The sequence below is a fragment of the Macaca fascicularis genome, chromosome 13 (genome assembly GCF_037993035.2).
Source record: "Macaca fascicularis isolate 582-1 chromosome 13, T2T-MFA8v1.1".
Taxonomy (NCBI): domain Eukaryota; kingdom Metazoa; phylum Chordata; class Mammalia; order Primates; family Cercopithecidae; genus Macaca; species Macaca fascicularis.
Window position 1 is genome coordinate 66242569 of NC_088387.1, and position 13011 is coordinate 66255579.

Below are 13011 nucleotides of genomic sequence, written 5' to 3' on the forward strand. Positions count from 1 at the left end.
TGCAGAATGGTTCCATTTATATAAATAAAAATAATGCATTTTTTATGTTCATTTTAATAAAACACTTCCGGCTTACAGAAATATATAGATAATAGTATAACAGACACTCATATACTCCCTGTTGGCTTTATCAAAACTAACTTGCCATATTTTTTTTCAGATTTTTTTTTAAAACATTACAGATATAGTTGGAGTTTCGTATGTACCCCTTCACATTCCCATTCCCATTCTACCCCCTCTTCCTCCATCTCTCAAGGTATGCTGAATTTGGAGTTTATCACTCCTGTGTTTACTTATATTGTTATGATGTGTATATACGGTATTATTTTTCATATTTTCAAAGTTGCTATAAATTTAATGTCTGTCATACATATTATTCTGCATATTTTTTATCCAGTGTTATTTTTGAGATCTGTTCGTATTGATACCTGTTCATATTGATCTAATTCATATTGAAATAGAGTTCTTATTTAATTTTAACTCCTACATAATCCTCTCTTATGAGTATGCTGTAATAGAGCCATTCTGCCTCTAATGTGCATTTGTTTCTAGCTTTTTGCTATTACAAATAATGCTCCAGTTACATTCTTGTGTTTCCCTATGCACATGTGCCTTGATGTGCTCTAGAATGTATGCCTAGAAATTGGAACTTATTTATAATGGCCTACTTAATTGAGTTTTTTGTTTTTTAAATTTAAAGCATAAACACATTTATTATTCTGGAGTTTTAAAAATTCCTGTATTTTCTGTTTTTAAAAATGAGATGAATAATGGATGATCAAATGCAAATATTATTTTAAAAAATTAAAATTAAAAAAACAAAAATGAGATGAAGAGAAATATCCTAATTGTGGAATGATGAATAGGAGAAGGTAAAAGAAGATATGTTGGTTTTATCCCTGGTTGTAATCTTACTTTTTATCAGAATATATATGCTATGTTGTCTTTTAATAATTCTATAGCTACATCCACTTTTGTAAAAGATTGCAGATATAGTTATAATTTTGCTGAAGCAACTAAGTCTTTTTTTTTTTTTTTTTTTTGAGACGGAGTCTCGCTCTGCCACCCAGGCTGGAGTGCAGTGGCCGGATCTCAGCTCACTGCAAGCTCCGCCTCCTGGGTTCACGCCATTCTCCTGCCTCAGCCTCCTGAGTACCTGGGACTACAGGCGCCCGCCACTGCGCCCGGCTAGTTTTTTGTATTTTTTAGTAGAGACGGGGTTTCACTGTGTTAGCCAGGATGGTCTCGATCTCCTGACCTCGTGATCCGCCCGTCTCGGCCTCCCAAAGTGCTGGGATTACAGGCTTGAGCCACCGCGCCCGGCCAAAGCAACTAAGTCTTAATGGTTATTTTGAGGGTAAAATGAAATTATGATTGAAGTCATGCATTGTATATTATAAAGTACTAGGGAAAGGTGGGATATTATTACTGAAGTATTTGATTTTAATTTTTAATTTTTTTATTAGATAATATAGTTGGATCAAACAAAAACAACACAATTTGCCCTGGTAAGTATAAATTCATACTTTACGAATACATGCAAATTATAAACTTTTTTTCTACTTTAAGTGTAATGCACTTATATAAGGCTAAGAAAAGCATATTTTGGCATAAAAACAAAATCCAAAAATTTATTTTTGTCTGTATTGTAAAGAAAAAATTCCACTATCTCCAGTATTAAAAATAGAAAACTAGTTGGAATTCTGTTGTTTTTTCCCTGAAAATGTATAGCTTGTTTTCTGACGTTGTTATGAGAAGGCATTGTCTGAAAGTCGAGGATTTAGTTCTTATTTTTGAAATGTAGTAACTAAGACCAGTTACTTTGCAACTAACTTTCATGACCACTTTATGCTTATTGTTCATGAATCTGAGTCAAAAAGTAGTTGTTCCTATTTAGAACAGGCATACTAGGTATGGGCTTGATACTAATAAAGACATGTGCTGTGTACACCTAGTGTCCCATGCCTTTTCTGCCAGCCTCATCAAATCTCAAAGGGGAGCCAGTTTCAAATAAGGAGGCTGTTCAGAGATTGGACTATTTAGAGATATGAGTAATTTCTTGTCCCAGTTATAAAGATGAAGACAAGAGATTTGTTTAACACTGTAGGTCATTGTTTTTGTTTTGTTTGTTTGTTTTTGTTTGTTTTGTTTTGAGATGGAGTCTAACTCTGTCGCCCAGGCTGGAGTGCAGTGGCACAATCTTGGCTCACTGCAACTTCCGCTTCCCAAGTTCAAGCGATTCTTCTGCCTCAGCCTCCCAACTTTGTATTTTTAGTAGAGATGGGTTTTCACCGTGTTAGCCAGGGTGGTCTTGATCTCCTGACCTCGTGATCTACCTGCCTCGGCCTCCCAAAGTGCTGGGATTAGAGGTGTGAGCCACTGCGCCTGGCCTGTTTTTGTTTTTTCAATTTAATTTCCACATACATCATTGAGGGTCAAGGTTAAAAAATCTTTTGTAATAAAATTTGGGAATTGAGAAATAAAGAAGAATTGCTTTTTTTTGTTTGTTTGTTTGAGACAGAGTCTCACTCTGTCACCCAGGCTAGAGTGCAGTGGCATGATTTCGGCTCACTGCAGCCTCCACATCCTGGGTTCAAGCAATCTCCCACCTCAGCCTCCCAAGTAGCTAGGATTACAGGTGCATGCCACCACGCCCAACTAATTTTTTTTGTATTTTTAGTAGAGACGGGGTTTCACCATGTTGGCCAGACTGGTCTCAAACTCCTGACCTCAGGCGATCCACCCACCTTGGCCTCCCAAAGTGCTGGGATTACAGGCATGAGCCACCGCACCTGGCCAGGAATTGCCTTTAATGGTGAGGGACTAGTTCAAATTTTGGCTGTAGTACTGGCTGTTATAGAAATTGGTCTGGAGCAAGTGAAACTCTTTACTTGCATTTAAAGTAGAAACAATCCTTGAAATATCAGAATTTTATTTTGTGTATTTATGTGTGATGGTCATTCTGTTATTAGAAAGAATGCTAATTTATTCCCAATAGCATTGTAGTTCCCCAAAATATTTATGTATATAATCTCAAGTAAATAAAATAGTTGTACTAGATGATGTCATTTTTTTAAAAATTCTGTAAGACTGTGATTTTATAATTTCCTTACAGCTTAATATTTCCTTGTCTAGCCAAGCGTGGTGGCTCACACCTGTAATCTCAGCACTTTGGCAGGCCGAGGCGGGAGGATCGGTTGAGCCCAGGAGTTAGAGACCAGCCTGGGCAACATAGTGAGACCTCGTCTCTACAAAAATAAACTGGGCATGGTGGTATGTCCCTGTGGTCCCAGCTACTAGGGAGGCTGAGGTGGCAGGATCACTTGAGTCTGGGAAGTTGAGGCTGCAGTGAGCCGAAATTGCACGAGTGCCCTCCAGCCTGGGTGACATAGTGATACCTTGTCTCAAACAACAAGAAAATATTTCCTTGTCTAAAGCACTTATAATAGGGGTGCATGATTGTCCATATGAGCCCTTGACATAAATTAAAATTTGATGTTCAGGAAGCAATTCAAAATCATTTCATGGATGTATAAACCAAAGCCTCAGGAAAAGAAAAATGCAAGTTTATTCATTAAGTTCCTCTCTATGGATATCATGAGTTGATATTTTAAAAGTTGTATATAGGCCGGGCTCAGTGGCTCATGCCTGTAATCCCAGCACTTTGGGAGGCCAAGGCGGGCGGATCACAAGGTCAGGAGATTGAGACCAACCTGGCTAACACAGTGAAACCCCGTCTCTACTAAAAATACAAAAAGAAAAAAAAATTAGCCGGGAGTGGTGGTGGGTGCCTGTAGTCCCAGCTACTCAGGAGACTGAGGCAGGAGAATGGCGTGAACCGGAGAGGCGGAGCTTGCAGTGAGCCGAGATAGCACCATTGCACTCCAGCCTGGGCTACAGAGCCAGACTCTGTCTCAAAAAAAAAAAAAAAAAAAAAAAGGTGTATATGAAATTATATTAAATTATGCTTAAGAATCTTAGGCTGGGCGTGGTGGCTCACGCCTGTAATCCCAGCACTTTGGGAGGCTGAGGTGGGCAGATCACGAGGTCAGGAGATTGAGACCATCCTGGCTAACCTGGTGAAACCCCGTCTCTACTAAAAACACAAAAAAATTAGCCGGGCGTGGTGGCGGGCGCCTGTAGTCCCAGCTGCTTAGGAGGCTAAGGCAAGAGAATGGGTGAAGCCAGGAGGTGGAGCTTGCTGTGAGCCAAGATCGCACCACTGCACTCCAGCCTGGGCGACAGAGCAAGACTCCATATGAAAAAAAAAAAAAGAATCTTGATGTAATATTTTTCATTTGATATTCAAACAGCCAAAAATATCCTTTTCTTAAAATGTCTTTTCTAAAAGCATATAATTTTTCTTGAGAAATTTGCATTGAGCCACTTTAGGCAAAATGTTTTAAGTATTTTTTTTAACGGTGGGCCCTTTTGTAGATTTATTAATATTAATAATACAGCATTTATTACAGAAACATTACCAAGAACTCCTCAATGCCATCAAGGTATTATTATCATGTTCATATATTTTTATTGCTCTTCTTTCTGTATTTCATATTTTATGCAAATATGAGTCTTAGTTATCTAGTAGGTAAAACTGATAATATGCTTCTGCCTAATGAAAAAGTAAAAATCTACAGCCTTTTTAATGGATATGAAAATGGAGGAAATGGGCCAGGTGCAGGGGCTTACACTTGTAATCCCAGCGCTATGGGAGGCTAAGGTGGGAGGATTGCTTGGGCCCAGGAGTTTGAGACCAGCCGGGACAACATAGTGAGGCCCCATCTCTACAAAAAATTGAAAAAAAAAATTAGCTAGCATGGTGGTGTACATCTGTAGTTCCAGCTACTCTGGCAGCTGAGGTGGGAGGAACAGTTGAGTCTGGGAGGTGGAAGCTGCAATGTGCCATAATCGTGCCACCACACTCCAAACTGGGTGACAGAGTGAGACCTTGTCTCAAAAAAAAAAAAAAAAAGGAATTACAGTTTAGATTTCGTTATAAAATAGGATGTAAGCTTTATTTATTCTTTATTTAGATATATTCAGTATTTTCATGAGATTACTTTCTTTTGTAGATAATTATCAAACAGCACAGCTACTTGCCTTAATTTTAGAGTTACTCACATTTTGTGTGGAACATCACACATATCACATTAAAAACTATATTATGAACAAGGACTTGCTAAGAAGAGTCTTGGTCTTGATGAATTCAAAGCACACTTTTCTGGCCTTGTGTAAGTATAAAATGTTTTAAGGAGCAACATTTTTAATAGAGATAAAACTGAAGTTACCCATTTGAAGTTATTTATTAGCAGTGTATATTCTATGAATGAGATGATTGTGAGAAGTCCTACTCTTTTGTTCTTATGTAAAGGGTGAGACGACTAGGTTGTAGTGATTTTCCCACCCACATATTGCTCACATTTAGATTCAATGAGCCTAACTTTTGTTGTGATACAATACCATGTGCAGTGACAGCATTTTCCTAACAGAGCCAGTCCTGCTGTTTTTTTTACATCTACTTCATCAAACTGTCATTTAGTAGTCACTCTTTATAATTATCCTGATATTTGCATCAATGTTGATTTTTGGCAGACTATAAACTAAAAAAGTTTCATAATTTCACCTGCAAACAGAGAAAGAAACATCCTCCCTCCAAATGAAAAGGATTTTGTGATTTTATTCTGACCATAAAAATTATAGCTTAAATATAGACATTTAATTTAATGTAAAGAGAAAATGTTAATCTCCCTAATCTTTATTTTTATGGACTTAAAATAGCCAGTGTTAACTATCTGCGTTCTTTTTTTAATACCCATACCAATTTAGATAATAAACATATTCACACATGTATAGAGGATTTTTTTGTGTTTTTTATATTTACAAAACAGGATCATACCAATACATTTCTCAGCCCCCTAGTACTACTCTAGCTTAATCAATATTGTGTAGACTGATTTTATTCCTGGAGATAGCTGAGTAAGATTTTATAGTATGGCTCTTCCACAGATTCTTCTACCATTCTCCAGTGAATAAATTACAAGATTGTTTTTGCTTTTTTGCCACTCCAAACCTCACTGTGGTAAATAGTCTAATACATAAATCTTTTAAGTACTGATTTATTTCTTTCTATAGGATAGATTCTCAATAATGGGACTGGTAAGACAAAATGTTTATCTGTTTTATACTTTTTAATGTATCCCTTTAAGTTTTAATTTACCATATAGCTGCCAGATTACTTCCCCCAAAATTGAAGCACTTTGATATTCTCCCAGCATTCAGTGTTACTAATTTTAAAATGTTATCAATCTGATCATGGAAAATGTGGTATCTCATTGTTACTCTAATTTGCATTTTCCCTGACAGCATCTTTTCATATATTAGTGTACTTTGCATTTTTATCTGTTGTGAATTGCCAGTTATCTTTTTCTTAGAGCTTTTTGCATATTAGAGATACTAATGGTTTATCATGTTTTGAGGAGAACATGTCTATCTTCATTGTCTTTTGTCTTTGCCTTTATTTATAGTGTTGTTTTCCAAATAACTTTAAAATTTCCTTGTGATGACAAAAATGTCTTTGTTTTCCTTTTATGACTTTTAGGTTTTTTGTTTTGCTTAGGAAAGTCTGTGTCCTAAGATTATACAGATATTCTCACTTTCTTCTAATATCTTTATTTCCTTTTTTACATTTATATATGTAACACATGTGAGCTCACTGCAAGCTCCGCCTCCCGGATTCACGCCATTCTCCTGCCTCAGCCTCCTGAGTAGCTGGCACTACAGGCGCCCGCCACCGTGCCCGGCTAATTTTTTGTATTTTTAGTAGAGACGGGGTTTCACCGTGGTCTCAATCTCCTGACCTTGTGATCCGCCCGCCTCGGCCTCCCAAAGTGCTGGGATTACAGGCGTGAGCCACCGCACCCGGTCTCCTTCTGAATTGAAATATAATTTCTGTTATACAATAAGTTAACATATGTATACTTTTGTTTTATTTCTGGATTGTCGTTTAATTTCAACAAATGAAAAAGTACCAGTGTTGGCCAGGCGCAATGGCTCACGCCTGTAATCCCAGCACTTTGGGAGGCCAACGTGGGTGGATCACCTGAGGTCAGAAGTTCGAGAGCAGCCTGGGCAACATGACCATCTCTACTAAAAATGCAAAAATTAGCCAGGCATGGTGGTGTATATCTGTAATCCCAGCTACTCAGGAAGCTGAGGCAAGAGAATCACTTGAACCCGGGAGACGGAGGTTAAAGTGAGCTGAGATTGCTCCACTGCACTCTAGCCTGGGCAACAGAGCAAGACTCTGTCTCAAAAAAAAAAAAAAAAACAAATAAAACAAAAAAAACCCAGTGTTTATTATATTATGCCAGGCATTATCGTGTCTCTGTTGTAAGGTTTAATACCTACTGAGACCCCTTCGCTTTTGTTTTTCATACTTTTCTTGGTGGTTCTTAGACATTGTTTTCTTTCATAATAACTAAATGATTATATCCAGTTCATTTTGATTGGAATTACATTATATTTTTATATTAATTTTGGAATGGTTGATGTTCTTAAGACAGATTTTCCTATTTGGTTCTCTATAAATAGTACTTTTTGATGACTGCAGAGTACTTCCCTTAATATGAACATGTCAACTGAGTGCATTTCCTTTTTTTTTTTTTTTTTTTTCTGAGACAGAGTCTCGCTCTGTTGCCCAGACTGGAGTATAGTGGTGCAGTCTCGGTTCACTGCAACTTGTGCTTCCGGGGTTCAAGTGATTCTCCTGCCTCAGCCTCCCGAGTAGCTGGGATTACAGGCGCCTGCCACCACACCCGGCTAATTTTTTGTATTTTTTGTAGAGACGGGGTTTCACCATGTTTGCCAGGCTGGTCTCGAACTCCTGATCTCGTGATCCACCCTCCTCAGCTTCCCAAAGCACTGAGATTACAGGCGTGAATCACTGCACGCAGCCACAATTTCCAATATTTAAATGTTTATATCATTTCAAGATTTCTATTATTATAAGCAGGGCTGTTGTAACTATAGTTTTGTGTACATATCAGTTCATTTACCAGCAGTGTATAAGTCTGCCTCTTTGCTCACACACTTGCCAGTGCTTCAGTCTGTTGCATCTTAAGTAAACCATTTCTTATCCTGCCACAAAAAGAGGGGAGATTGCAAGTCTAACATTTCTCCCCATACTTATTGGGTGCTACAGTTAACATTTATCCCTTATGTGGCCTATTTCTGTTTTATTCTCAGATAATGTTTAGAACCTCTTGTGACAGGCACACTTCTTTATTTAATGAGTTTCATCTATGAACAGAGGGTTGGAATGAGAAAATGACTTATAAAATCAGAACCCTTGTGTTTTGAAGATTTGGCTAGTGGTATCTGTAGAATAAATTAAACTACTTAGGGGGAAGTGTACAAGTTAAAGGATCAACAAATATAAAAATAAAGGATTGAAATTACAGTCCTTCCTCTTCCATAAAATTTTTAGCAGTAATATTGCTAAATTTAGTAAGCTTTATTTAGCTACTCACGAGTTAAAAAGGAGATTTCTTTTCAGTATCCTAAAATGTGAAGTGAAGTTGTACTTCTTATCATTACTCTGTTTTGCTTTTAACAAATACAATCTGATCTGCCACAGTGCATGTTTAGCCAGGTAAAATAGCTTGTAAGCAATTGGTACATAAGAGAATGATGTCATTCTAATATGGAGATAGGATTGGTTCACAAATGTTTGTTTGTTTGTTTGTGTTTTGAGACAGAATAGACGGGGTTTCACCATGTTGGCCAGGCTTGTCTCAGTCTCCTGACCTTGTGATCCGCCCGCCTCGGCACAAATCTTTTTTCAAGGCAAGGAGAAGTAGAATAGTCTGAGTGGAAATAGCCTTGATCAAAGAAGTAAAAAACCTTTAGATCTCCTGTTATGTGATTGGCATCTGGCATCAGGAACCTCTTTAGCTGTATTTTCAGAAAATTAAAAACAAGCTTTTGCCTCTAAAGCTCACTCCCTCAGAGAGGCAAGGCAATCTTAGCTCATGGCAGATTGCCCACTCCTGTGCCCACCTTAATGACAGTGCCCCCAACTGATTCTGAGCTGCCTTCACTGCATTGTCTCAGCATCTACCAGCACTGCTCTAAATACTGCTAGCATTTTGCATATTTTTAAATCTCTGTCGTAGAGCTACCTGCCTGGGTAGTTTATCTCCTAGATTCTAATTACTGGTTGTTGTTGTTGTTGTTGTTGTTGTTGTTGTTAGTTCTGGCTACAGAGTTGTACAGGTTTTGAGCGGTCCTCTGCAGCTCTGTTTTCCTCAAAGTCCAGTTTTACTGAACAGTTTTACTTTTCATTTTAGAGGAGTTTACTTTTTACTTTATGCACAGTTTTACTTTTCATTTTAGAAGAGCATATACATTGCTTTATAGTGGGAAAACACCTGTATAATAATTGATTTTAGTAAGATCATTAACTTATCCCCTATATTATGTTTTATTAGGTGCTCTTCGCTTTATGAGGCGGATAATTGGACTTAAAGATGAATTTTATAATCGTTACATCACCAAGGGAAATCTTTTTGAGCCAGTTATAAATGCACTTCTGGATAATGGAACTCGGTACAATCTATTGAATTCAGCTGTTATTGAGTTGTTTGAATTTATAAGAGTGGTAAGTTTATATAAAACAACAGTTATTATATGTAATTTTATGCAAATAAATAATTTTTTATGTAAAAGTAAAAGAATTATATGTAAGCAAAGTGATTTCATTCCCTTTTCACCCCTGAAATTATATATTCCATGTGTCTTAGAATCTATTTCTAATGAACTGAAATTTAAAAAATCAGTAGCTTTTTAATTCTTATTTGCCACATGGTTATAGTTTAGTGGTTTTTATTTTTGACGCTAATATTTTTTAACACTAATATTTTTAATTGTGAAATATAAAAGTGAAATTCAGCGTAGTCTTTCAGCCCATATTTACTTGATTTTCTCAGTTCCTTTTTTATTGGCCCAATGTTTTATGATCTCATTTGGTGTATGTGGACATTTCAGTCAATCATGCCTTAGTCATGTGATCTTTTAGGAGAAGGTGATATTTTTATTGTAAAGGTAGTGATTTAAAAAGAATAAAGATGGAAAAATAATTCATTTGGTGTTGGGTGTGATGGCTCACATCTGTAATCCCAGCACTTTGGGAGGCCTGGGCGGGCCGATCACTTAAGATCAGGAGTTAGTAACCAGCCTGGCCAACATGATGAAACCCTGGCTCTACTAAAAATACAAAAATGAGCTGGGTGTGATGGCACACAGCTGTAGTCTCAGCCACTTGGGAAGCTGAAGCACAAGAATCACTTGAACCCAGGAGGTGGGGTTGCAGTGAGCCAAGATTACGTCACTTCCTTCCAGCCTGGGTGACAGAGCAAGACTCTTGTCTCAAAAAAAATTCATTTGGTAGACATTATACAAGGTGCATAAAAGGTAGAATGGAATCCTAGAATTTTAAGTTAAAGAGATCAGGAAGTTAGATGGACTACTCCAATTACCGTATTTTATAGATCAGGGAATTAAGACACCCAAAGTTATTAAGTGACCTATGCAAGAACATCCATTTGGATAGTAGCACAATCAGGACCAGTCAGAACTTGAAGCTTTGTCCGAGCTTAGTTTTAGGCAACAGAAGGTTTATCATAAACAGTCTGGAGGGCAATCTATGTGAATAACAGGAGTGCGACAGATAACTATAGAACCACTACAACAAATTTACTTCGCCTGTACTTAAACATGCTGAAATCATTCTACTGAGGAAATGGCCACATGGTTGGAAAGAATTTGGGTTTTATTTTTTGTTTTGTGTTGTTTGAGACAAGGTCTCATGCTGTCTGTCGCCCAGGCTTGAGTGCAATAATGCAATCAGAGTTCACTGCAGCCTCGACCTCCTGGGCTCAAGCAGATCCTCCCATGTCAGCCTTCTGAGTGGTTGGAAATACAGGCATTCACTAAAATGCCTGGCTAATTTTTAATTTTTTTTTTAGGTATGGGGTCTCCCTGTGTTGCCCAGGCTGGTCTCAAACTCCTAGGCTCAACCAGTCCTCCCACCTCAGCCTCCCAAAGTGTTGGATTACAGGTGTGAGCCACTGCACCTGGCTGGAAATAATTTGAAAAAAGAAAGTCGAAGCTAGAAATTCATTCTCTAGTTTTATTTCTTACAAATCAGATATCTACTGAGAACATGCTGTTCTCATATGAAGATTATTTGGCTGACTGGATTGTTTTTCTAAAAGTGGTCAATTGCCAAGTATGTGATTTTTAAAAGGATGAAGAGGATAGAAGTCTTTAACCTTGTAAAAGAAGAAACATGGTTAACTAGCTCACTAGTTCCCATTGTACTGCTACAATAAATCAAAACTTTCTGTTTTATTTACTTTATATTTTTATCCTTTAACATTTTGGTGAGATACAGATAAAGCAAATTGTAGGGTTTACAACCCCGTCCCTATGCCTATGATGGAATTGTTTTTCTGAAAATAAGTTTGAGTGGTTGATTTGTGTACCTTGTGCCCCAAAACTTAATGTATTTTTTCGTTTCACATATAACAGAGCCATTGCCTAGGTTTCTAATTTCCGATTTGCATGTTTTTAATTGAGATGTACAGGAGAACTAGTTTTAAGACTTAAATTCCATAATGCAACCAAATTATGGTATATCTTTTTAGGAAATGGCCTGTGTGTTTCTTACTATGTAGTATTATCTATAAAGTCCTGAATCACATCTTTAATTTTTTTTTTTAAATAAGCCTACTGGGCATGCATGCATCTGCAGTGATGGTTTAGAATTTAGAAGTTATCACTATCAAGTAGTTTATTTCACAAAGCTTATACTATTGGAAGACTATAGGAATAGACAAGTAGAATTCCAGATAGTTTATCAGATCTGTGTGTATAATATAGTCAGAGAAATCTGTGCTTCTTATTACTTAGGTAAGATGTATCCTCTGTTGTTTTTTCTTCTTCTATATGTGAGAGCCAGCCTCTGATGTGAGAAAGACTTGTGAGAGATCTCTTTGTCATCAAGCCTTTGCCAGCTCCTATGTAATACATGTAGTGGAGTTAGGCTCATTCAAAAACTTAACAAATGTACCAGAAAGAAAACCACCACAGCCATATCCCATTTTGATAGCAGTTAAACAGGAAGTCATTAAATAACACCTGTTTGTTGAAAAATACGTTTTTCTTTTATTAATACATAATATTGTACAGATGTATTTGGTACACATATTTATTTTAACATGCATAGAATGTGTAATTATCAAGTCCGGGTATTTGGGATATCTATCACCGTGAGTATTTTGAAAACATAATTTTAACATCTGCCCTCTAACCAGCTGTGCACTCTGGATCAAACCATCCAGCCTCTCTTAGAGCCTCAATTTTGTTTTTCTCTAAAATGGGGATAATAAAACCTATCTCAAAGAATTGTTGCGAAGATCAAATGAAATTGTATGTAAAGTTGTAAGGTGCTATATATATATATTTTTTATATATATATAGATATATAAAATGCAAAAAATAAACAGAAGATGTAAAATAAATCTATTTACTTTTCGAATGTTCTTTATAGTCCTACAAAAGGGCTCCAGTAAATTGCTTCTCCTTTTTTTTCAAGTTTTCTGTGCAGTCCTGACTCATGTGTAAAGAAACCAGGACATTACATTTTGGAAGGTGATTTTGAAAAACCTTTTTTGATCAGCTTTAGAACTACAAAACAAAATTTTAAAGTTTTTCTTCTAATAAGCATTGTATTATATTTTAAATGTAAATTTTGTGCTTGTACAGGAAGATATCAAGTCTCTTACTGCACATATAGTTGAAAACTTTTATAAAGCACTTGAATCGATTGAATATGTTCAGACATTCAAAGGATTGAAGACTAAATATGAGCAAGAAAAAGACAGACAAAATCAGAAACTGAACAGGTATGGTTTAAGTATACTGCTTTTGTAGCCTAAAAAATTGTGT

The 13011-nt window shown here is 36.7% G+C and overlaps 1 protein-coding gene and 1 non-coding gene across 36 annotated transcripts in view; one reads left to right on the forward strand and one right to left on the reverse strand.

Annotated features, from left to right (window-relative positions):
* PPP4R3B (protein phosphatase 4 regulatory subunit 3B) overlaps positions 1–13011 on the forward strand; it is a 72061-nt gene that overhangs the window by 41555 nt on the left and 17495 nt on the right. For 7 of the 35 annotated variants that reach the window (XM_005575829.5, XM_074011744.1, XM_074011750.1 and 4 more), the window contains 4 exons: positions 1467–1508; positions 5076–5234; positions 9492–9661; positions 12829–12968. In XM_005575829.5, the coding sequence (XP_005575886.1) occupies positions 1467–1508; positions 5076–5234; positions 9492–9661; positions 12829–12968 (511 nt within the window). Of the gene's footprint in view, positions 1–160; positions 257–1466; positions 1509–3115; positions 3235–4472; positions 4506–5075; positions 5235–9491; positions 9662–12658; positions 12715–12828; positions 12969–13011 lie in introns of those variants that run through there. The other 28 variants (XM_045369288.3, XM_045369289.3, XM_065527565.2 and 25 more) reach the window with 11 other exon arrangements.
* On the reverse strand, positions 12008–12155 carry LOC123568514 (small nucleolar RNA SNORA12). The gene has a single exon (XR_006691886.2). It is a non-coding gene; the product is annotated as a small nucleolar RNA SNORA12 (small nucleolar RNA).